This window comes from Ovis aries, chromosome 11, assembly GCF_016772045.2.
Source record: "Ovis aries strain OAR_USU_Benz2616 breed Rambouillet chromosome 11, ARS-UI_Ramb_v3.0, whole genome shotgun sequence".
Lineage (NCBI taxonomy): Eukaryota > Metazoa > Chordata > Mammalia > Artiodactyla > Bovidae > Ovis > Ovis aries.
Genome location: NC_056064.1, coordinates 17,318,766 through 17,345,952, shown reverse-complemented (window position 1 = coordinate 17,345,952; position 27,187 = coordinate 17,318,766). Strand labels below are relative to the sequence as shown.

Sequence of the window (27,187 nt, the reverse complement as noted above, 5' to 3'; positions counted from 1 at the left end):
AGTCTATCAATGGTATGTTTTGTTATTTTGGGCCTTTTCCTCCCAACTTTTAACTAGAGAACTTCTTAGAATGTACTTTAAGGAAATTCTCTTAAAGATAAAGTACTGGTCTGGAGTTAAATTCTTATCACCCTTGGATTTACAAAAGTAACCCAGGGACAAGAAAGATTACATGCCACATCATTATGCTTATAAAATACAATATGATTTTCAAAGTTACAACAATGCTTTGATACTTGACAATAAAGAAAAACAGCTAGAGAAAAAAAATCAAATTAACCTTTTCTCAAGAAGCCAATAGCAAGTCGACTTTAGTTCTAAATCAAAATTTCCAAGCATAATTTTCTAGGAGCAGACAGAAGGATTTTTCCCCCCTCTCATTTGTACTTTAGTTCTTAATTCATAGAATTAGGAACACAGGATAAGGACATCAAAAAAAAGAAAAAAAGAAGACAAAAAGAGGTTATACAGCTCAATATATATATGTATAAAAACCCAGTCAAAAAATGGGCAGAAGATCTAAACAAGCATTTCTACAAAGAAGACATACAAATGGCCAAAAGGCACATAAGATGCTCAATATTGCTAATTATAAAAGAAATGCAGATCAAAACTACAGTGAGGTACCACCTCACACAGATCAGAATGGCCATCATTAAAAAGTGAAGTGAAGTCGCTCAGTCGTGTCCGACTCTTTGCGACCCCGTGGACTGTAGCCCACCAAGCTCCTCTGTCCGTGGGATTCTCCAGGCAAGAGTACTGGAGTGGGTTGCCATTTCCTTCTCCAATCATTAAAAACTGTACCAATAATACATGGTAGAGAGGGTGTGGAGAAAATGGAACCCTCCTACACTGCTGGTGGGAATGTAAATTGGTACAGCCGCTATGGAGAACAGAATGGAAGGTCCTTAAAATACTAAATATAGAGCCACCATAGGATCTTGCACACCCTCTCCTGGGTATATATCTGGAGAAAACAACAATTCGAGAAGATACATATGCTGCAATGTTCACAGAAGCACTATTTACAACAGCCAAGATGTGGAAGCAACCTAAATGTCCATCAACAGAGGAATGGATAAAGATGTGCTACAATACACAACGGAACACTACTCAGCCATGAAAAGAATGAAATAACTATATTTGCTGCAACATGGACAGACCTAAAGATGAACATACGAAGTGAAGCAAGTCAGATAAAGACAAATGCCAATATGCTATCACTTATACGTGGAATCTAAAATATGATACAAATGAACTTATTTACAAAACAAACAGATTCACAGACACAGGAAACAAACTTACATTACCAAAGAGGAAAGCAGGTAAAGGAGGGACAAATTTGAAGTTTGGGATTAACTGATATACATGTTGTTTATAAAAGAGACAACCATCAAGGACCTACTGTATAGCACAGGGAACTATACTCAGTAGTTTGTAATAACCTATAAAGGAAAAGAATCTTAAAATCTGTAAGAATCTATATGCATGTATAACTGAATCTCTTTGTTGTAAATCTATATAGGGAACACTGTAAATCAATATACTTCAATAAAAAATACACAAGGAATAATTAAAAAATCCCAGTAGCTTGACAGCCTTCCCTTCCCTCCATTTATACATTTTAAGGACATTTAAAATTCTTACATATATTGAAGACAGAAAGGTGTCTCAGACAATATGCTAGGACAAGGAAGTCGTTGATGGATTCCAGAACTAGATTCATATATTTCCACCACATGTAGAGGCATTTAACAGGAGTTAGAAATTAAGAAACAAGGACTCAGACTGAGCAAAAATACTTAAATGTCCCAAGCAAAAACTATTTAGTAGTACAGGCATCCCAATGAAAGGTAACAAATTAAAATCCCTTTTGACTATCCATCTTTCGCTACAACTATATATGAAGAGGAAATGGACCTGCTTATTTGAGTTATAGACTTTACTGTAGAGATGACTTCTCCATGACTTTCTCTTACATTCGAAACCCTTCAGTAGTTCTCTTAGCTTCCTTTGGCAGATAGGAGGAAATTTTTCAAAGGCCTATATATTTGTTGTTATCTTTTGGTAATTCCTTAGTCAGATTCTTTTTTTCCACCAGGTGACCACTCAACATCATTTCACTTATACCATTTGAAAGCATTTAGTTATATAAGATATTGAAAGATCTGTTTTGGTCTAGAATACAAGGCTTAAAAGCATAAAATAAATGACCTCTGCAGCTCACTTCTAAAATTATTCTCCATGCATTTATTAGCAAAAAGGAACACCAGAGAATTACACGTGTGAACATCAGACACTAAATATGCCTTTGTTTAGAGAAAAAACTCCACCTCTAAAACAACTTCAATAAATCACCAGACAAAAATCCTCTACTTAGAGTTATCCACTCACTGAACACCATCACCATCAGGATCTGTTCCCTGTTTTTCCTTCTCACATCACTGTTCACTACATAGACATACACAATCACACTAGGCATCATCGAGGTTTACTATGAAGTTCTCTGACAATACTGCATTCCCTCCTGACTCCATGTTTTTGCAGAGGTAATTGCTTCTTAGAATTCCTTTAGTCTTTGTGGACCCACATGTCATCCTACACCTGCCTTCTAATTTGTTTATATTCATAGCAGATACTTGAACTGATTATACTCGGGATAAATGAGAAGCCGTGATGCTAAGAATGTAAAGTAAGTTTTCTGTCTTTTGGATTTAATTACATTTGGATTGGCAGTGAAGAAATCGCCATTGGGGAAATCTCTCACTGTTGGTTCAGCTGGAGGCTGGAAAAGCAGAGGATCATTCCTAATCTTGAAACTAAGCCGGGATGCTAATTTCGCCTTCTGCGAAACACATGATTTAAGTTGTCCTTAAGAAGGAAAATAACTCAATATGTTAAAATTGGCATGAAACAAGTTCAGTGAGAATTATGATGAAAGATTTCATCTATTTTAAACTTGCCTTCGTTAAGCAAAAACCAAACTTTACCTCTTGAAATGATTCACCAGGACTCCAACCAGTTCTCCAATTCGACTCTCGTGGGTTGGCTGTTTGCTGAAGAGGCAGACAATTAGGTCTTTGTTGTCTTTCGTATGGAACACTACAAGTTGGTCCTTTCCGTTGGAGACGCTTAGACCGGTCAACTGCAAAGAAATAAAGCATAGAAAACTGGTAGGATGGCTCTCAAAATAATGCATTTAAACAGTTTGTAATGGTTTTAACTCAGTAATGCTGGTGACATTAATCTTTATCAAGTTTTATGAAAAAAGCAGATGGAAGGAAATAATAAAGAACAAAAATTAATGAAATTAAAAGTAGAAAAACAATAGTGTAAAATCAATAAAACAAAGAGTTGGTTCCTTCAAGAGATAGGTGAAATTGCTAAATCTCCAATTTGAAAGAATAAAAAAGAGACGACCTAATGGCCCATATCAGGAATGGAAGAGGGGCCATTAATACAGACCACATAGACATTACGAGGATAAAAAGGAATATCTACAACAACCTTATGCATAAAATTCAACAACTCAGACAAAACCAAACCATTCCTTGCAAGCCACAAACTACCAAAACTCACCCAAGAAGAAATAGATAACCTGAAGCTTACTTCATCTATTACAGAAGTTAAATTTGTAGTTAAAAACCTTTCAAAAAAGAAAACTTCAGGCTCAGATGATTGCATTGGTAAGTCCTACCAAATGTTTAAAGAAGAAATAACATCCATTCTCCATGTCTCTTCTAGAAAATGAAAGAAAAGGAACACTTTATAACTCATTTTATGAGCATTGTCCTGAAACCAAAAATTGACAAAAGCAATATAAGAAAACTAAAAACCCGTATCCAATATCTTTCATGAACATGGATTTATTAGACTGGCCAACAAAATATCAGCAAATCAAATCCCAAACTACATAAGAACAATGACACATCATGACCAAGCGGAGTTAATCTAAGAAATGCATAGCTGATTTTGTATTAAAAATATCAATCAATATAATCCATCACAGCAACAGAATAAAAAATAAAGCCACATGATTATATCAACTGACGCAGAAAAAGCATTTGACAAAATTCAACATCCATTCATGAAATAAATCTCTCAGCAAAAAGGATTAGAAGAGAATTCAACCTGAAAAATGACATCTACCAAAATGCCACAGTGAACATCATACTAAGTGGGGCAAGACTGAATGCTTTTCCCAAAGATCAGGAGCAGTGTAAGGATTTCTGCTCTTACTGCTGCTGGGCACTTTCCTACTGGAAGCCCTAGCCAGTGCATCAAGGCAGGTTTAAATAAATTAAAAGGCATACAAATTAAAACAGAAGAAACAAACGACTTTATTTTCAGATGACATGATCGTCTATGTAGAAAGTCCCAAGGAATTTACAAAATAGGTCTTAGAACTAATATGTGGGTTTGGCAAGATCACAAATACAAGGGCAACAGATGAAAATACTTCTATATACCAGCAATGAAAAACTGGAAACAGAAATTTAAAACCAAAACCATGCACAACTCCCAAACCAAAAATACTTGGACATAAATCTAACAAACTGTGTGTAGGATCTGTAAGCTGAGAGCTATGAAAGGTTGATGAAAGAAATCAAACAAAAATGCTGGTGACAGGCATAAAAGAAAATCTAAATACATGGAGAGAAATAATGTGATTGTAGGTTGAAAAACTCAATATGGTTGAATACTGTCAATTTTCCTCAAATCAGTCTACAGATTTAATGCAATTCCGACCAAAATTCCAGCAGAATTTCTGGTAGACATCAACAAGCTGATTCTAAAGTATATATGGAAAGGCAAAGAAACTAGAATAGCAAAAGCAATTTGAAAAAAAAAAAAGTTGGAGGACTCATAGTAGCTGATTTTCTTACTATAAAGTAACAGTAATCAAAAAAGGTAATCGTCAAGAAGACTGTCAAAGGAATAAAAACATAGATCAGTGGGAACAGAATGGAGTATTAGATATAGTCCCACATAAATACGACTGATTGATTTTTCACAAAAATGCAAAGGCAGTTCAATGGAGAAAGGATCATTTGAGCATTTGGGTAACTCAGCATTTCTTGGGATTTGAACACCCACATGCCCAAAGAAATAAACATTGACCTAAATCTCACACTGTATGAAAAAGTAATTCAAAATGGGTCATAGATCTAAATGTAAAATGGAAAACCATAAAACTTTTAGAAGAAAACATAGGAGAAAATCTCTGTGACCTTGGACTGGGCAAAGATTTCTTAGGAATGACACCCAAAGCACAACCCAACAAAGAAAAAAACTGCATAAAATTTAGAACTCTTCTCTAAGAAAGACACTGATGGGAGCATGAAAGGACAGCATACAGACTGGGGAAAAAATATTTGCAGAGACAGATCTGATAAAGGACCTATGTCCAGAATAAAGAACTCTTAAAAATCAACAATAAGAGAGCAAACAAATCAACTTAAAATGAGCAAAAGATCTGTAGTCACTTCACCAAAGAAGACCGATGGGTGACAAATAAGTCCATGCAAAGATGGTCAACATTACTAGCCATTAGGGAAACGGGAATTAAACTACAACAAGGTATCACCACAAGCCTATCAGAAGGGGCAAAGTCAAAACAAAGAGGAAGGTGAACAGCAAAAGCGACAAGACTAAATGCTGGTGAGGCTGTAGAACAATCAAAGGAACTCTCACACACTGTTAGGAGGAATGTAAAACGGTACAGTCACTGGGAAAACAGACTGGCACAGAATTACCACGTGATCTAGAAATCTCAGTTCCAGGCATTTATCCCAGAGAAGTAAAAACTCATGTTCGGACTTCCTTGGTGGCACAGCGGATAAGAATCTCCCTGATAGCTCAGTTGGTAAAGTATCCACCTGCGATGCAGGAGACCCCAGTTCGATTCCTGGGTCAGAAGATCTGCTGGAGAAGGGATAGGCTACCCACTCCAGTATTCTTGGGCTTCTCTTGTGGCTCAGCCGGTAAAGAATCCACCTGCAATGCAGGAGACCTCGGTTCGATTCCTGAATTGGGAAAAACCCCTGGAGAAGGGAAAGGCTACCCACTCCAGTATTCTGGCCTGGAGAATACCACGGACTGTATAGTCCATAGGGTCGCAAAGAATCGGACATGACTGAGTGACTTTCACTTTCACCAACACAAGGGACATGGGTTCGATCCTCGGTCCAGGAAGATCCCACATGCCGCGGAGCAGCAAAGCCTGTGCGCCACAACCCCTGAGCTCATGAGCCACAACTACTGAGCCCACGTGCCTAAAGCCCATGCTCCACAACAAGAGAAGCCACTGCAATGAGAAGCCCACGTACTGCAGGGGAGAGTAACCCCTGCTCGAGGCAACTAGAGAAAGCCTGCACAGAAAGCAACGAAGACCTAGCACAGCCAAAAAAAAGAGCACAATTTATGTTCACACAAAAACTTACACATGAATGTCTGCCCGTGTGCGTGCTCAGTCGCTTCAGTCATGTCCGGCTCTGTGCAACGCTATGGACTTCAGCCTGCCAGGCTCCTCTGGGCATGGGATTCTCCAGGCAAGCATACTGGAGTGGGTTGCCATGGTCTCCTCCAGGGGATCTTCCCAACCCAGGGATCGAACCCGCGCTGCCTGCATCTCCTGTACTGCCAGAATATTCTTTACCCACTGAGTCACCTGGTCTCAGTCATGAGTGTTTAAAGCAGTTGTATTCATAAGTGCCCCCCAACTGGAAACAACCAGAATATCCATCAACAGGTGAATAAACAAACTGTGATACATCTCTATGATAGAATGCTGTTCAGTGATAAAATGGAATGAGTTAATAATACAAATCATGGATATGCAACAACAAGGCTTGCTTTCAAAGGCATTATGGTGAGAGAAAGCATCCAGTCTCAAAGGTCACATTACTGTATGACTCCATTTATAAGATATTCTGGAATACAGCTGTCAGGGTTTGGAGTCAGGCAGAGTCTGACACAAGTTTTGGGGGGTAGTGAGATGACTCTGCATCTTCACTGTGGTGCTAGTGCCAGAAATCTACGCATGTATGAAGACCTACAGACCTGTATACCATCACCACTACCAAATTTTATTCATTATATGCAAATTTAGAAGATATAGCTCCTGGATTGTTTTGATCTCTAGATCTACTTTGGTCAATAAAGCAGGTACCTGAGTGATCTCTCACTCTGTGGTTTGTTCTCTGACTGCAGAAAATACCAAAGTGCCACCTCCTGGCCACCACAGGTGCTGTCAGTTGGTCTGGCAATCAGCATTGACAGGATATCCACGGGGGGCAATGCAGAGTGCCAGGCAGCGCAGGGGTGGGGATGGAAGTGCCAAAGATGAAGAAGGTATCCTTTTCTCTTCTACAGGGATTCGTGACCCAGTTGGATGAGTGGAAGAGACAAATACCCAACAACTGAAGAGCTTTTAACAGTTCATACATTTGGAAGACCATTTATCCTCATGCCCATATTTTACAGATAAGAAAACTGAGGCTCAAAGAAGTGAGCTGATTTGCAGACCTTGAAACTGGAACACAAGCACTGACCCAGATCCATGTGCTTTCTATCACAGTAGACTTTTCCAATATCATGCACACATGAACATAAGCTGTAAAAATAAGTATCCCTAAATGTCATGGAAATAAATTTTCAGAGGAGGTTGAGTTTTTAGGTTGATTTTAAAGAATGCCGGGGTTAGTACTCAAATGAGAGAAGGGAAAATATTCAAGGAATTGGAAATCATTTCACAAACTTACACAGATCATGGGCTTTAAAAAAAATATTTATTTATTTTTAATTGATTGATGATTGGTTTACGATACTGGTTTGATTTCTATCATACATCAACATGAATTAACCAAAGGTGTACCTAGGTCTCCTCCCTCTTGGATCATGGGTTTCTTTAAGGCCTGTGTAAGAGAATATATAAATCTTTCTCTCACTTAGATGTATAACATCCAGATGATTTTTTGTTTGGTGTACATTTTTTAAAATAAAATAATTTTATTTTGTTAATTTATTGGCTGTACTGCATGGCATGTAGGATCTTAGTTTTTCAACCACGGGTTGAACTCGCCCTCTGTCCTGCATGGAAGCGTAGAGGTTTAACCACTGGACCACAGGGAAGTCCCTACACTGGCTTTTTTAAAAGTTCTTTAAAACATATTTTATTGAAGTATAGTTGATTTACAGTGTAGTGTTAGTTTCTGCTGAACAGCAAAGTGACTCAGTTATACATGGGATTCCCTTGTGGCTCAGCTGGTAATGAATCCGCCTGCAATATGGGAGACCTGGGTTCGATTCCTGGGTTGGGAAGATCCCCTGGAGAAGGGAAAGGCTACCCACTCCAGTATTTTGGCTTGGAGAATTCCATGGACTATACAGTCCATGGGGTTGCAAAAGAGTTGGACACGACTAAATGACTTTCACTTTCTTTGTTATACATATATATATATGTGCATATATATTTTTTTCATTTCTTTTCCATTAAGGTTTATCACAGGATATTGAATAAAGTTCCCTGTGCTATACAGGAGGAGCTTGTTGTTTACCCATCCTATATATATTACTTTGCTAATCCCAAACTCCCAATTCTTCCCTTCCCCACCCTCAGATGATTTTTATATGACTAAATTAAAAATATCATTTTCATTAAAAAAACATGCTGTGTCTATGGTGCTTCACTCTCCTTTGATTATTTTATATGCAAAATGCAAACTTGAATTGATGGAGCACTTCACAGGAGAGCTTGATTAAAGCCTAATAAAATGAGAATTCTAATAGCACTAACTTTGCTGGCACATCCCAGCAACATTAACTGCAGGGTTTTGGAGAAAGGGACCGATGCAGCTGTGAATGCTGAAACCATCCAGGGAGAGGATCCCTTCTAGATGCTGCTAGGCCATAGCAGAAGCATCTCCGATGGTTTTCTGAGCCACCTTCCCACCTCAGGGGGTGGGCTTCCCTTCCTGCCCTTCCCTATTCCTCCCTATCTGGGTGACTTCACCTGGCATAGGAATTCCTCATGTGTGCTCAGGGCTTGTGGCAGTGCCAGAGTCCCAGCAGAAAATAAGGCAAACAGCACCTACTTTCCTCTGCTGTACAAATGGTGAAAGATTAGGTCGCTGTTGTCATCAAGGCAAGACAAACTGCATCCAGGATGTCTCTTTTGTTCTGGGCGACAGGATGGTAGGTGGGGGAAAGCAGCGGGGTAAAGGATGACCTGGGTGTCATCTCCATTTAGCCATGTGAGCTTGAGAAAATCATTTAATTTGGAGGGCAACTCTTTCCTCTTCTGCAAAATAAGGATTTTACTAGATGCTCTGTTTGCCTCATAAGTTTGTAGTAAGGACCGAATAGGAGCAATTCGGGCACACAAAAAAGGATAAATAAACAAAACCCCTCTGCCTTCGAGGGTCTTTCCACTCGAAGAGAAGATACGCCAGCCAAATCTGAAAAACTTCAGAAGTACCACACCAAGGGAAGGTATTGTATGCAATTACATCAGTTAGAGCAGGGATCTTACCTTAGAGATCGCTGGGCACCCAAAACACACAATTAAGTCCTCTAAACAAAAGCGAAACTCCTTACCAAGGCTTCCCCCTACTAGCTGCCTTCTTATTTCTCATAATCCAGGAGATCTCTATGCTGTGATCAATCTAAACCTTCCTCCTCTTTGGTTTTAAAGGTTTGAGCAGGGCAGATACAATCTCTGATGGTCATCTAACTCAATTCTCCCAGACTCTCTTCCGTATGGCTAATCAAACAGTGAACACAACCAGATAAGTAAAAAGAATGTATAACTTCCCAATCATTAGTAAAAAAAAAAAAAAAAAAGAATCAATAAAACTTGAACAACAACAACTAGATAAGAAGAAGGAAATAGCAGGGAAGTATTAAAAATGGAAAGCACTTGAACAGCACAAATTTAAAAAGCCAAAATACTGTCATTTTCTAAAAGAAATGGGATATAACTCCTTTACTGGATGAAGATGGCTCACAGATTATGTCAAAGACAAAATTTAACTGTACTCCATTTATAATGGAGTATAGATGTTTAGATGCGTCTGAAACAAGAAGACACAGGAAGATAAATGAAAGGATGGACAAAGACGTGCCAGGAAGAAAGTGAGGATGGGAACAGGAAAAATAGGCAAAGCGAAATCCAAGGCAAAAACCACAGAACTTGTTTCTTTTACGTTGACAAAAATGTAACAAAAAGTGAAAACCATCATCTTCATGCAGCTGAATAACATGTATTGAAATGAAGCAAAAACTGTTCTCATACAAAAGAAATGGACCAAATCGTGATGTCAGTGGGTGACCCAGTGTTGGTAGTTCAAGTAGTCCAAAAGCAAATGAGTGAGGAGACTGACTGAATAGCCAACAGATTTGATTTTGTAGTTACATGCAAATCTTATACACGCTTATTGCGGTCCCCAGAGCATTTAGACAGGGAGGCCTGGCAGGTTGCAGTCCATGGGGTCGCAAAGAGTCAGACACGACTGAGCAACTGAACTGAAGTGATTATGTATTGGGCCAAAAGTAACACTCCTCTTTCCAGTTACAAAAAGGAGGATATGCACTGGCCCTAATCACAGTGAGGTAAAATCAGAAAATTACATAAAGGTTAACAGTAAAACAACCTTATTGGTGAGAATTATTTTTTTTAAGTATCTCTTTAGACTGGATTAAAGAGATGATAATTGCAGTTACAGACAATAAAGAAGTTAACAAAAAAGAGAACTTTACGTTAGCATTCACGAATGCAGTCAAAGCTACATTCAAAAGAAAGCACATCGCCTTCAATACTTTTGTTATTAAACAAGGAAAAGGAAATAAATTAAATACCAAGTGGAAGTAGTGAAAGTGTTAGTAGCTCTGTTGTGTCTGACTCTTTCTTTGTGACTACGTGTCCATGGAATTCTCCAGATAAGAATACTGGAGTGGGTTGCAATTCCCTTCTCCAGGGGATCTTCCTGATCCAGGGCTTGAACCCAGGTCTCCTGCAACACAGGCAGATTCTTTACCGACTGAGCTATCCGGGAAGCCCAAATTAAATACCAAAAACCTAGGTAAAGGACTAAAAAAACCAATCAAAGTAAAAATTAGTGACGATAAAAGCAGAAATTGATGCATGAGAAAAACGATATAGATGATAAACCCAAGAGTTCTTTGAACATTCAGACCACTACACAACCAAACCCATGGCAAGGTCTAGTCAGGAATAAAATAAGGCAAAAACTCAAATATCTAACAAGAGGAATGAGAAAAGGATTTAAGAAAGGATGTGTTGTTTTTAGAAATTCTGAGAATGACATTTATAATTTTCTGTTAATAAATTAAGTAGTTTGTGAAATGCACAGTTTTATAGGAAAACATAACTTACAAACATTGACTCAAAGAAAGGTGAAATAATCAGAATCAATTCATAACTAGGGAAAATTGTTTTATGTCATCATACAAACATTCTCCTAAACATTATTGGGCACAGATGATGGTACAGGCAAACCAAGCCCCAGGTAATTCCCATGCTATGGAAAATCCTCTAGAACAGAAATGGACAGACACCCTCCCAACTCATTTTACTTAATCCTGGCAGCAAAACTTGTGAGGATCTGTTTCACAGACACACTTCCAGAGACCAGTCTCATAAGGACAGATGCAAATATCTGAAAGAATTAACAAACTGATTTCAGCAGGATAATACACATGACCAAAAGGGCATATAGCCCACAAGTATAAGGATGGGTCACTAATAAAAAATGCATCCACACTGCTCAGCTTATTCATAGGTCACATTTATGTGTTATCTGAGTGCTTTTCCCACTAGAATTCTCCCCTTGCCTGACAGCTTTCTCTTCAGGCAAGTATGAAGTTTCGTCCTTCTGTTGCTTTTATGTTACAATACTCCTTGATAGATAAAACAGTATTTCTCTCTACAGTAGCTGGTAAATACTCGAATGTACCTAAAATTTAAAAAAAAAACCAACCACCTTTTGTTTTGTATTCTCAGCCATACATACAGATGTGTCTATTCTCTGCTAAACTCCCCTCATCCAGGCTGCCACACAACACTGAGCGGAGTTCCCTGTACTATACAGTAGGTCCTTGTTGGTTATCCATTTTAAAAATAGCAGTGTGTACATGTTGATCCCAGACTCCCTAACTATCCCTTCCCCATCCTTCGCTATCCCTGCAACCATAAGTTCAGTTCTCTAAGTCTGTAAATCTCTTTTTGTGTTGTAAGCTCATTTGTATCGTTTCTTTTTTAGATTCCACATATAAGCAATGTCATTGGATATTTCTGCTTCTCTGCCTGACTTACTGTACTTATTATCATATCATCACTACAATATTAGTTTTAAAAAAATACTTATTTATTTGGCTGCATTGGGTCTTAGTTGCGGCATGCGGGACCTTACTTCCCCAGCCAGGGGTTGAACCCTTGTTTCTGCATTGGAAGGTGGATTCTTAACTACTGGACCACCAGGGAAGTCCCACTACAATATTAGTTTTAAGTTTTTTTCTAACCAACGGTAATCTTCAGCAGCATAGCATTGTGGATAAAGGAGAGAATATACTTCCTTGTACTCAGCTGGTAAAGAATCTCCTGCAATGCAGGAGACCTCGGTTCAATTACTGGGTTGGGAAGATCAGATGCAGACGGGATAGGCTACCCACTCCAGTATTCTTGGGCTTCCCTGATGGCTCAGATGGTAAAGAATCCACCTGCAATGCAGGAGACCTGAGTTCTATCCCTGGGTTGGAAAGATGATCTGGAGAAGGAATGGCGACCCACTCCAGTATTCTGGCCTGCAGAATCCATGGACTGGACAGCCCATGGGGTCGCAGAGTTGGACATGACTGAGCGACTTTCACTTTCACTTGTAGAAATTATCAGGCTAAAACCAAGCATAATGACCAATCCTAGAGACCTTGGCTGGATCTTTAAATAGAATTTTTAAATGACAGATGCTATGTTAATAGATACTGTCTGTTTTTTTTTTCCTACTTTTATAAACAACAGGTAAGAAAAGAATTAACTGGAAATTAAAACATATGACTATTCACACCAAAACACTCCATACATCTTGACCCATCAGTCAAATACTATTTTTAAAAATTGAGGTTTTTACAGTAGAATTAGGAGCAGTAAAATTCACAGACGTTTAAGTGTTTAGGTAGATGATTTTTGACATCCAAATCAAGAGACAGAATATTTCCATCATACCAGAGAGTTTCCTCTGAATGTTCTTTTTTAAGACTTAGTTCTATATTTGTAAGTCAAATTGACTTACTTAGCTTTTGAGAGCTAAAAAGATTGGCTCATTACTTAGACCTAGAAAGCCAGAGGGCCACTGTACTAAGAACAAACTCACAAAATACAGAACTTTCCCTTCATCTTTTCTCTGTTTTCATGAATTGTACTATTTAGGACTGTGAGAATTTTATAAAGAAAATAGTTAATCTTTGAAGGTGACAAACCAGACAAATGCTATAATGGTAATCTTAAAGGAACTAATTAAAATACAATAATGGAATATAGGTTTATTCAAATTGCTTGAAATAGATGGTTTGGAATTTAAACTATATTTGGTGGCCTATATATTCTACTTAATGGGCTTCCCAGGAGGCTCAGTGGTAAAGAATCCATCTCCAATGCAAGAGACGTGGGTTCAATTCCTGGGAAGGGAAGATCCACTGGAGAAGGAAATGGCAACCCACACCAGTAGTCTTGCTTGGAAAATCCCATGGACAGAGTAGCCTGGCAGCCTACAGTCTATGGAGCCACAAAGAGTTGGACACGACTTAGTGACTGAACAACAATATTCTACTTATTTAGTAAGATCCCTTGCAAGAGAATTTGACTTCATTTGATTTCTTTTAATAGACTGATAATCTTTGGTTTCCAATCTCCAGTTTTCAATAATTAAAAAAAATTATGTTGAGGCTATAAACCCACCGTTGTTGGATTAGGTTCAGCCTCGCTTTGTAGGATAAGAACAGGAACAGGGTTAATAAACCCTCAAAGTCCATTGTAACCACATAGCATCTTTTTATCTTTAAACATATATCCACTCTGTTAAAAATTCTTGTCCCATATAGGTCATTAGAGAGTACTGAAAAGAGTTTCCTGTGCTATACAGTAGGTCTTTATTAGGGATCTATTTTACATATGGAAGTGTGTATATGTTAATCCCAGTCTCCCAATGTATCCCTCCCCGCCCCCATCCCCTGGTAACCATAAGTTTGTGTTCTGTATCTGTGACTATTTCTGTTTTGTAGATAATAAGTTCATTTCTACCATTTTTAAGATTCCATATATAAGGAACAGCATGTGATATCTGTTTTTCTCTCTCTGACTTACTTCACTCAGTATGACGATCTCTAGGTCTATCTGTGCTGCTGCAAATGATATTATTTCATTCCGTGTTACGGCTGTGTAGCGGTAAACCACGTCTATAAGCACTACTGTCTATACGCACCACATCTTTATCCAGTCACCAGTCAGTGGACATTTAGGGTGCTTCCATGTCTTGGCTATTGTAAACAGTGGCACAGCGAACACTGGGATGCATGGACCGTTCTGAATTACGCTTGCTGTCTCTCTTGCTTCATATTCCATCTTTATCTCCCTTTCTGCATCTATATGTGTGCATACAAGCTTTGTCCCTGAAAAACTGTGGGGCCTCAAAATGCAGGCTATAAATACCAGAATCCCAAACAATAATTTCAAGAAGCTGAAGACTTCTAGAGACTGTGGGAATCATGAGAAAAGGCTCTGACACTTAATGACAAAAATCTCTGATAATGGAATGGGCCATGAGCACTTGAGCTCTTGTGACTTTGGAACAAATTAATCTTTTTTTTAAAAACAATATTCTTTCTTTTCTATTCCATTAATCTGCCATTCATCTTTTTAACATTTATGATTCTAAAACATATCACAAATTTCACAAAAGTTGTGTTTTCTAAATGTCAACCCTCTAAATATGCATTTATTTGAAAAAAGTTAATCTTTTAAATGGTGACCAGCTCCTTTAAAAACCATCCTGGTCTGACCAGGGAGGAGAATCCACTAGTTTTTGCTCTGGGACCTTCTCTTCCAGACTTACTCCTGGAAAGCAGTTACTTCAAGTCTTTTTGAGTGGGGGTATCTCTTTTCTGTAGTTACTGCTCTCTACATACACCTCTAAGGGACTTCATTAACCTGGGGTCCTCTCACCCCCATCAGGGATGTGATTAACACACAAAGAGCTTTCATAAAATTGTGCTGGTCATTTCACGGGGTCAGGTATTGGCTGTGTGGTGATATACACATTTGGCCTTTGGGACTTAACTAGTCTCTACTTCAGTTTTTTCGTTTGACTGCAGAGTTATAATATTTATGCTCTTTTGATCTCAATTAACAAATTGATTTGGCTGCTCAATGATGGAGAACATTCTGTTCATTCTGTTTTCCATTCAGAGGCTTGGGAGACAGATGCTCTGGCTTTTTGCAGGGTGCCTGGTGACTTTATTCCTTGCTTTGCGTCTCTGCTCTCTGTTCATCTGATTCTCCCAGTTTTCCTTTTTTCTCTCCCTTTCCCTCTTTCTTTCTTTCCCTCTTCCTTCCTTTCTTTCTCCTCTCTTCCCCCTCTCCTTTGCCCAACTAGCTATAAATCAGAGATCTTAATGATACTGATTTGTCATGGAAATAAGGTACTATTTGGGATAAATAAGAATTTATCACCCTATGAAAGTGTTAATCGCTCAGTTGCATCCAATTCTTTGTGACCCCACGGACTGTAGCCTGCCAGGCTCCTCTGTCCATGGAGTTCTCCAGGCAAGAATACTGGAGTGGTTTTTGCCATTTTCTCCTACAGGGGATCTTCCCGACCCAGGGATCGAACCTGGGTCTCCTGCATTGCAGGCAGATTCTTTACTGTCTGAGCCACGAGGGAATCCCAAGAATAGTGGAGTGGGTAGGCATTCCCTTCACCAGGGGATCTTTCCCACCCAGAGATTGAACCCGGGTCTCTTGAACTGCAGGTGGATTTTTAAATCTGAGTCACCAGGGAAGCTCATCTTATTCCTCTATGAGCAACCATCATTTGGGGCAACAAAGTGCTTGTGCTTCGAGTCATTTTGTAGGAGGGCTGACTATCTCGAGGCCGCTGTGCTGTGAGGTCAGGTGCTGACCTTCTAGTCAACAGCTCTGGGACGAGCCCTCCCAGCCTCAGCACCAGATGAGTGAGCATAGGAGGGTCACAAAGATCCTCAGTCATTGGGTAACTCCCAGCTTTTGTGTCTTCCCAACTAAAACCCTGGATATTGTGGAGCAAAGGTAAACTGGTCCCACGGTGCCCTTTTCAAATTCTGGACCCACGGAATCCATGATCCTAATAAAATGGTCATATGCTACTAGATTTAAAGTGGACAACCAACAAGGACTGACTGTATGGCACAGGGAACTTGGCTCAATATTCTCAGTACTCTAAGTGGGAAAAGAATCTGAAAAGGAAGGATACTTGTATGGGCATAACTGAATCACTCTGCTGTACACCTGTAACTAACGCATCCGTGTTAATTGACTATACTCCAATAGAAAATGAAAGTTTAGTATATGTGCTGCCGAAGCGAGCACTAAAATAAAAGTTTAAAAAATAATTAAATGGTCATTTTTTTTTAAACTCCACTAAGTTTTAGGGTGGAAGGTAGCGCCCAAGCAACAGTTGACTGAAATCCAAATATGGAAGTTGTGAGGTGCTCCTGTAGCAGAATCCTTAAACAGTTGGCCCTGGCTTTGGGAAGTGGGTGGTAGCTGGAAGAACCTTGAGGAGCCTGCTGGTGGAATCACGATGGGCTTTAAGGAGGCGGTCACGAGGGCCTGAAGGGAAGCAAGGAAAATATGATCTCAAGCACGAGGCAGGGAGGCTTTTATCATGAAGTGGTGGAAAACTTGATGACCCTGTTGCCTATGGGAAGGTAGAGAACAGAAGATGTACCTAACAAATTGATGATCAAGGTAAGGATTTCTAGACAGGATGCTGGACGTGCCATCTGGCTGCCTCTTGCTGTCCGTGAAAACACGTGAGAGGAGAAGCACAATCTTAATACAGAGCTGCTTGGCTCTCATGCAAAATTTAGAAGAAATATAAAGGAGCTTGCACTTGCTGGGTTTGAAAATAAAACTGTTTCTTATTCTCAGCTTCTCCAGATGGCAAATGATTCTCAAATTAAGAAATGGTTTCAGGGCAATGATCAGATCCAGAGTGGGACTGTAAAAATCCTTTGTCAAAACCTCAGAAAGATCTAAGGCAGTACTTCATAGAAATCTCCAGGCAGATGAAAGGCTCTAAAGATCTTCAGGGCATGCCACACAAATTTTCTCACAATGAGGCTCTGAAAAGTCTTAGGGGCCTTGTCCCATAGTAGCTCATAAGCAACCCTAGAACAGGAGAGCTTCTCTTGCAGAGATTTGTGGGCACGGTTTTAGTGGATTATAAGTTTTTAAAAAATTAGCTACTTATTTTTGGCCGTGCTGGGTCTTTGTTGATATGTACAAGCTTTCTCTCATTGTAGTGAACAGGGGCCACTCTCTAGTTGTGATGCTGGGGCTTCTCAATGCTGTGGCTTCTCTCGTTGCGGAGTATGCGCTCTAGAACACAGGCTCAGTGGTTGTGGCACACGGGTTTAACTGACCCCCGGCATGTGGGATCTACTGGACTCAGGGATAGAACCCAGGTCTCCTGCATTGCAGGCAGATTCTTAACCATCTGTGCCACCAGGAGGTATAACCATAATAAAAAGTAGCTGGTTGTAAGTTTGGGATAAATTGTTATGCAGCAATAGTGACCTGAAATCAGAGAAACCTTAATTTTGTAAACATATCATGGAAAGAATGCAGAGTTCACGATAACTAAGAATTTATTCCTTTACAGAAAATATTACTTCCAACAAATTAAAAAAAATTTTTTTTTTACCATGTTGGAAGAACATGTAAGAACACAGTCTTTCTTAGGATGTTTTCCAGCTTCATTAACCATTATAAAATTATTCTTTTACTTTCTTAAGGATTCAGAGTTGTTACAGTGAACATTAATTAGTAAATGTGCTTTAAAACAGATACATCTTCAAGGCTACTGAGATTCCTGTGACTACACCCCTGGACCACATGCTCCAAAAATCATATCAGTGTGTGTAAATAAAGTACATGACATTCTATTGGTGAAATAAAGCCTTTTCTACAAAATACAGGCTGTGAGCAGTACCAAAAAAACTGTCTTCAAGCCAGTTTAATAAACTTCAGGCACAAGCACCTAATTATAAGCCTAGTACTACTGATCAATATTATTCAGGCCAACGAAAATAATTGTAATCAACTGACTAAAGGGTTGAGTTTCTATTATTGATTGACAAGGCCCTTCAACCCTTGATTTGAATTGCTTGATGAAGGCAACTGAGCAAAACTCTTTAATAAATTTCCAATATCAGTCCATCTAACTGTACTGAATATTAATAACATCTCCATATCAACTCCAAGTTTTTCCAAATATTCCTCATTTGGACAGGGAATTAAGGGCATCACCAAGAAGAAAATGTGCAACCTGGTCATAATGTTTTCATCACAAATGAACTTCATACTTTATGATACAAATTAATTTACAGCGAGTTACCAGGGAACCTGGGCCTGCTGTAGCCTCTTTTATTAATTTAAATGCTTGAGTCATTTTTTCCTTTTGGTTCAAGTATCTCATTTGTGGCATGCAAGTTTGACTTTTTCTTATTTATTTATTTGGCTGCACGGGGTCTTAGCTGTGGCATGCGAGATCTAGTTTCCTGACTAGGAATTGAGCCCTGGGCCCCCTGCATTGGGAGTGTGGAGTCTCAGCCATCGGCCCACCAGGGAAGTTGCAAGGCTTTTTCATATTTAGACTAAGTTTGTCAAATTCCTTATTGGAAATGGGGTTAGGACCTACCAATATCAGCCAAATGGCTAATTGTTTCCTTTTGGCTAAAAATCTCAGACCTATTGGAGGTCTCTCTCCTCAACTCTCTGGCAGTTTGAGCTCCTGGGTTTGCAGCTTAGGACTCAGTAGTTTCGTGAAAAATTGAATTTTAATTCCAAAACGACTGCTCTGAGGAGACAGCTCAAGAAATCACTCCAACAAGTTTTTAATACCAAGCCATCTAGTGGAACTGAGCTAAATCTCCTCTGAGTCCTCCTGTACGTTCAGTTTTCATGTACTGCAACCATCAATATGACTGCCTGTGAGAGACTGACTCCCTTTTAATTACTGCTTCAGATTTACTGTTGTGGGCTTGGGGACCAGATAATCAGATTCATCACAAGGGTGCATGATGCAAGATAAATGGCCCAAAAGGGCCCTCCGTTAGAAAGAGCATGCAAAATTTAGTGCACAAACTCCATCATATTTATTTTGACTATTCAGGAGTTGTTAAAATTTCTCCACTTGTATTCTGTCTATTCCCTCCGGTCCATTTAGGCTGATGCTCTCAAACTTGACTGCACGTGAGAATCACTGGGGACACTCTGGAAAGGAAAGGGCTGGGTACCCATAGTTTTTAAAACCTCCCCAAATGATTCTAATCGCATACAACCATTGATTTAGGTAAAACTGTTAAGTAACTTCATCTTAGACAAATTATTATTTTACAAAGCTACTTGTTTTACTAATCAAGTCAAGTTTTACATGATTTTGAATTAATTTTTTTTCTCTCTTAAACCACTAACTTACTTAAGTCACTCTCCTCACTGGTCTTTTCTTTGAATTAAAATAATTTTAATTAAATGAATAATGAATTAAAATAACTCCAGGCAACGGAAGAGGTCCAGGTTTTCTATGAGACCTTTGCTGATGAAAGTTGGGGGTGAGGGAGCGGCTGCAACCCTCCTGGATGTTTTTCTCAAAAAGAACACTGATTGTCAAAAAGGTTTCTGTTTTGCTAGGCTGCCCACTTCCTGTTCCTTTGGCACAAGAGAACTTTTATGGTCTGTGCCCATCTGGGAAGGGGCTTCTCCAGTATGGGATATACAGAGACCAAAAGAAATCCCAAGGAACCCACTGCCATGTGGCTTCTCAAGTCTTAAGGTCTCCAGTTAGTCCACTTTCTCTCCATCTTTTAAGAGTTTTCTTAACATTTATCATATGATGTATATGGTTTTCAACTGTAATTAGTGAGGAGGATGAGAAATGGATCTATTCTATCTTGTCCAGAACTGTAATTCCAATTTGCTATTCTAGATCACACGTACCAATAGATTAGAAGACGTAGCTTCCTCCTCAGGGAGTTTACAATGTGGCTGAGCAGCCAGGAGGCATTCACTGCAGGAGAGGACGACCTGGGTCTAGTGAGGGAACAGGCTGCTAGTTTCCCTCTCTTTAAGACTAAAAATTCTCAAATGTGAACGCGAAACTTAGACCTTTCCTGGAGCGCCAGGTGGGTCCTCGGCCCATCTAGGGAAAACTGAGATAAGGGTTCCTTGGGGGCCACTCGTTTGACCTAGCTGAGATGAAGTTCATTATCTTACCCTATTCTCCTCGGGGCCCTATTTCAATCCAGTATCACCAGTAGCACCATGTCCCAAGCCCCCTAAAATATTTACTGGAATGGTATTTATTTCATCAGCCTCTTCCCAGTTCATCCATACTTTGTTAACACTGTCAGGATTAGCTTCCTAAAAACCAAACCTCACCTTGTCTCCTAAACTTGTCCCTCTGCATTGCCAAAAGCAGTTGTTCACACATCCCTTTGTGTGCTTAGTCACTCAGTCGTGTCCAACTCTTTGTGACCCCATGGACTGTAGCTGCCAGGCTCCTTTGTCCATGGGGATTCTCCTGGTAAGACTACTGGAGTGGGTTGCCATGCCCCCCTCCAGGGGATCTGCCCAAGCCAGGGATCAAACCCAGGTCTCCCACATTACAGGCAGGTTCTTTACCATCTGAGCCACCAGGGAAGCCCAAGAATACTGGAGTGGGTAGCCTATCCCTTCTCCAAGAGACCTTCCCGACCCACGGATCAACCTGGGGTCTCCTGCATTGCAGGGGGATTCTTTACCACTGACCTAAAAAGACACATGTACCCTATACAGAAAAATGCAAAAGTGTTTGCACTTATGAACCCCTGAAATGCTTCCTTGTCTGAGAAACCATGTCTGCCCCTCCTCCAAGCTTTTTCAGCAAATCATACCTCTCTCAGCATGTAATGAGCTGTCCTGGGATGACGTCTGTATATGTTTGCCTCACCCAACAAACAGTGATCAGAGACTGTCTTCTTCCTCTTTATTTCCAGTACCTAGCACAGTGGCATAGCACCACGGTAGACCTCAGACAATCACAATGTTTTGAATGTGTGGAGGACAGTGAGTAAAAGGTAGAGACGAGGTCAAAGGGTTTATCCCGCCACATTATCTCCATCCCTAGCACACTGTAAAAACGTCTTTATTTAGATATAATACCAATAAAAGAACATCTTCCTTGTGTCTGTTATATCAGAAAATCAGATTCTCCCTGCAGTGCACTAGAACTTCACTATAATGATTCAGTGTAAAGAACCTTAGCTCTGAACCTCAACCAATAACAAAGAAACAAGCTCCTTTATTTAATATCTAAGAGTTCAGGACTAGGGTCGGACCATCTCCCAGTGATATGTGACAATGTATGGTGATGTCTGTTACAAGGGATGAGAGTCAGCAAACGTAAAGTGATGATCTTATACCACTCTTGTTGAAGGAGAATCTTCTGGTAAGACTATTTGCAAACGTAAAACCATAGCCAGTACCTTAAAGGTTTAATTTTTTTAAAAAAGAACTTTTAATGATGTACTGGAGTGTAGCCAATGAACAATGTTGTGATAGTTTCAGCTGAACAGCGAAGGGAAACAGCCATACATATACATGCATCCATTCTCCCCCAAGGTCCCCTCCCATCCAGGCTGTGCGTAGTCGCTCAGTCCTGCCTGACTCTTCCCGACCCTGCCAGGCTCCTGTGTCCATGGGGATCCTCCAGGCAAGAATACTGCAGCCACATGACATTGAGCAGAGATCCCTGTGCTGCGCAGTAGGTCCCTGTTGGCTATCCATTTTAAATACAGCAGTGTGTACAGGTCCACCCCAAGCTCCCCAACTATCCTGACCCCCCCAGCCCCCCATCCATAAATTCAGTTCTCTAATCTGTGAGTTTCCTTCTGTTTTGTAAGTTCATTTGTATCATTTCTTTTTAGGTTCCACATATAAAGGATGGCATAAGCTATTTCTCAGGAAGGTTTATTTTTTTGCTACATTTCACAGGCTTTTTAGAGAACACACACACTCTCCCTCTCTATCATTTTCTCTCCTTCCCTCTCTCTCTCTCACACACACACACACACATACATATAAGAAACATCCAATGGAAGAACTGAATTTGGTGGCAAGTCCAACTTCCAACAAATGTTTCCAAACATGAACTGGCCGCAGGGATACATATGTCCCCGCCCTCTTGACCTCCCCTCCCATCTCCCACCCTCTAGGTTATCACAGAGTACAGGATTGGGCTCCCTGGGTCACACAGCAAAGTCCCAATTGCTTTCTATTTTACATATGGCAACGTATATGTTTCCATGCTAGTCTCTCAGTTCAAATGTAGACCAGTTTTTAAAGTCTTTAACTGAATTTGTTGCAATATTGCTTCTGTTTTACATTTTGGCTTTTTTTTTGTTTTTTGTTTTTGGTCTCGAGGCATATGGGATCCTAGTTCCCTGACCAGGAACTGAAATCATGCCCTCTGCACTGGAAGGCAAAGTGTTAACCACTGGACTGCCAGAGAAGTCTCTCTTCTCTCTTTTTAGAACAGGATCTTAGTTGTATGTGTTATTTATCATCAAGGGAGGCGGTGACAGGAAGTCACGACCAGGGGTGTGATTCTAACGAGTCAAACGAAAGCCAGGTGCCGTTCCCTGCGAGCTTTGTGACCCTGGGCTATTACTTTTCTGAGTGATAGTTTCCCCTGGGGAGAAAGGTGCAACCATCTGTCCCTACATGGCTGCCACATGCTTGTGCTGGGCAGGCTGGTTGGCTTCTCTGCTTCTCCCACAGGCCTGTGCGAAGACTGGGTGATGTATTATTTTATTGCTAATGCCTGCCAAATGCACAGCATATAGGTGTTCAAAAATTTTGACTGCAGAAAAGGGAGCTCTGATAAGACAGTTGTGTAAAAGGAAGCCTATTCCTGCAAGGTTAGAGATGTCTATTTCTGTAATCCAGCGTCTTGTGGCTAATATACATGATTGGTGTATTTTGGCAGACGTTTCCCAGGTGGCGCTGGTGGCAAAGAACCTGCCTGCCAATGCAGTAGATGCAAGAGACGTGGGTTCGATCCCTTGGTGGGGAAGCTCCCCTGGAGAAGGGCATGGCCACCCACTCCAGTATTCTTGCCTGGAAAAATCCCTTGGACAGAGGAGCCTGGTGGGCTACAGTCCATGAGGTTGCAAAAGAGTCAGACATGACTGAAGTGACTTAGCACACATTTCTGTTAATGCCCAGATCCTTTATGTGTATGCCTCTATTCAGGGCTTTGTTTTAAAAGGATCTTGTTACTAACAATCTGACCTCTGGATAAATGAGGTGGTGCCATACTAATTTTCTCATACTTTAGTTTTTGAAGGCTTTGTGTTTCTTTAACGAGATAGCTTTTCAAAGGAATCAAGCATGCGCTCTGATGATTGCTGCTTTCAGACACTGCTTTGATACACCTTTTACATTTGTAATTGAATTTCCAAGGACAGTACTAATGAAAATGGACTCTACCTTCGGCCCCAAAGCACCTTTTGACATTGTAAGTTGGTTTGCTTATTTAGTATGGTTTAGCATAAGCGGCGCTGTCTAACCCATACAACAAAAGACATTTACTTCCAAACACATGTCAGGAAAACAATCAATAGGGTAGCTTTGAAATTCTGGCTTTCTTCTCTTATTAAAAAAAAATGAGAGAACCTGGCTAGATGTCCCACTTCTTAGAAGTATTTTAAAACTATGTGGCTCACTCAAATCCAATCATGAAATAACTGAGTATTAAAAGAAATTATAAGGAGCGGACCATTTCACTGCTAAAGCATCAGAGCAAGAAAAGATTCTTAAAAAAATTAAACTGAAACCCTAACACCTCTTTTAAAATTCTTTTTTCATACAGACATCACTTTTTTTTTTTTTTAAGAACGGAGGTTTCCAAATATCTGATATTGCTAAGCAACGCTCTTTGTTATAACAGGCAAAAATCTAAACGTTTCCATGAGATGTTAGAAATACTACAGCTTGCAGGAACTCGCTGAGAATTAATTAGGAAGGCAAGTTTATTACCCAAATAAATAAATAAACCCAAAGCCACTCAGTGTCTGACATTAGGGGTTATATACTTTCCATTAAAGAGGACTAATAAATATAGTTTAAAGGCTCAAGGGAGGAGTGAAGGGGAGAGGGCTGGCAAGCACCAGCTCAGGCGGTGCCAGACATCAGCTGACTGCCTCCATTGAGATTACCATGGAAACGTCTTCTCCTGGGATATAGCCACGAGGGCAGGGTGCTTGAGAAATGTGATGGGGAGCAGAGCCAGCGGTCGATGGATTTTTAGCAGGGTTCACCCCTGTAGCACATTATAAGGACAATCCATCTTCCAAATCAAACAGTAGCTTTCTAGCGAGTCACGTCAGATACAGTAATAAAGCATGAAGCCTGGCATAATTACGATCCATTTACCTCTACAAAACAGTCACATCCTTTCAGATAATTGTCTCTCTTCTCTCCCCTGCCTGCTTCCTATTCTCCCTAGAACTAAAGGAGGTATTTGTGCAAATTAATTGGCTGCTTCCTCAGCCATCAAGCCCATGCTGATAAAAAGGGACTATATCAAAAACAGCCTTCACGGGCAGATTCAAACATTTTTCAAACCCACCCGTCAGGCAGAACCAACACAACTCTGCCAACAAAAGGGTAAGAGGAGTCCCAGCTGAGGTCAGGTTAAATGTTTCAGTTTATGTGGTCTCCCTCGAAACCCGTGAACAGATTTTATGTTTATGCAAATTAAACTCGGTCTTAGCAACCAGCTCCCGGAGCTCTGGCTGGGGAGCACCCATGTCCACAGGAACGCAAAAGGCAGCAGGGCACTGATTCAAGCAATGTGCCTCAGCCATGGGGTGCAATTTCCCCCACCAGTTATAGGGATCTCTAGAATGATGCGTGGAGTTCAAGAGGCATGATCAAAGTTTTGCACACAACATGACTAATTGTGTGGGCTGTTTCTTGCCTTTGTCTCTGCATCAAGCTGCGGCTACCAGGAGTCTTTCCACTTTGCAAAACATTCAGATTATGACCCCACCGTCCCCTGTTCAAATTTTAACCTTTCTTGACAACTGTATTGGAATTAATGCTTTAATTTTATATTACCACTTACAAATGTAGAAAGTGACTCAAGGGGGATGACATTAATTTGACAATAACACAGCATTCCTAATCTAACTGTATCTAGAAAGTTACACTGTGGTTAATAAAGGGATCACCTGTAACTTGAGTATTTCATCCTGACTGCTATGGATAATTATTTGATCATGCCATTTGTGAGAATATTCTGAAAAACCCGTCACGGTTTCCTATTTTTATCTTTCCTGTGAAGAGTGCCTGGAATCTTGATTAAATGATAGATTGATTTTTGCTAATGCAAGGGGAAAAAAAGCTCCCTGATTTATCTTGTAATTATATTTTACCTCATGTAAAGATCAGATCAGTTGTCATCTCCTGAACACAAACCAACTAAACACAGAGAGGGGAGACATGATTTCTGTAGTTAAAGGTTTACTGAGACCCCAATGAGTGCTGGGGGAAAAATAAATGATACCATAACACATCTGCTAGAATGGCTAAAATTAAAAAAAAATCTGGTGTAGAACTCTTGATCATTGCTGGTAGAAATGCAAAATGATAGTCATGTTGAAAGACAGTTTGGTGGTTCTTATAAAGCCAAACTTGGCCTTATCACAGGAGCTAGAACTGTACTCGAAGGTTTTTACCCAAAGAATTTGATAACCTGTGACCATACAAAAACCTTCATGTGAATGTTTCTAGCAGCTTTAGTCATAACTGCCCCAAATGAGAAGCAACCAAGATGTTTCAATAAGCCAAAGGATAAACCAACTATGGTACATTCATACAATGGACTACTATGCAGCAATAAAAAGAAATAAGCTATCAAGCCATGGAAAGGCACATACCAAAGCTCGAATACTGATTCCTAAGTGAAAGAAGCCAGAATGAGAAGTATGATTCCAAGTATATGATATTCCAGCAAAGGCACAACTACAGTAAAATGATCAGTGGTTGCCAGGGATTTGGGGGAGAGAGATAAAAGTTGTACAAATACGTAAGAAGTATCCATTTCCCCTCCCTGGCTGCCTGAGGATCAACCACTATGAGGAACAACACAGTAGCTATCTGGACCAGGAAGTTCCTGACCAATCAACTATGGAAACAAATGATCACTGATGTCCTCCATCCTGGCTGGCAACAGTACCCAAGACAAAAATGGGGGGAGGGGGGGAACCAGACAAAATATACCAGACTATTTTAGCTGTTATCTTTGTATTTGGATTCAGAACCATTTTGGTGGTGGCAAAGCCAATAGCGTTGGTGTGATTTACGATTTCTTGGATAATGCAAAGAAAAATAAATCCAAACACAGACTTGCAGAATATGGCCTGTACAAGAAAAAAAAATTCAAGAAAACAGTGAAGGGAACACAAGAGCAGAATGTACAAAGTCAGCAGGACTGTAAAGGCCATCATTGGTGCTGGCAAAAAGGAGTGAAGACTCTGCAGTGATTTTATCTGTGGTGGCTGCCCAGACTTTAAATGAGAGGATTAATAAACTGTAAAAACTTCAATACAAAAATTATCAAAGATCAAAGCATTGGCAGAATTTTGTTAGAAAAAGAGACTGGTAAAGGAAAAATGAAAATAACAGGTATTGTTACTGATGGGCAGCTTATTAATAGGTAAATACTTGATGGCCATTTTTATCTTAATTTTTTATGCTAAATTCTAATTGTTCATAGGAAAACATAGGATGTGTTCTATAAGCAGTTGGAATTTAGGCTACAGGAAGGGCAACATAAACTCAATGGACATGGGTTTGGGTGGACTCTGGGAG

The 27,187-nt window shown here is 40.0% G+C and overlaps 1 protein-coding gene and 1 pseudogene across 1 annotated transcript in view; one reads left to right on the top strand and one right to left on the bottom strand.

Moving 5' to 3' along the window:
• MYO1D (myosin ID) overlaps positions 1 to 27,187 on the bottom strand; it is a 366,992-nt gene that overhangs the window by 105,672 nt on the left and 234,133 nt on the right. The window contains exon 21 of the mRNA XM_015098505.3: positions 2,991 to 3,145. Coding sequence (XP_014953991.3) covers positions 2,991 to 3,145 — 155 coding nt within the window. The remainder of the gene's footprint in view (positions 1 to 2,990; positions 3,146 to 27,187) is intronic.
• On the top strand, positions 26,451 to 26,845 carry LOC114116913 (small ribosomal subunit protein eS24-like; annotated as a pseudogene).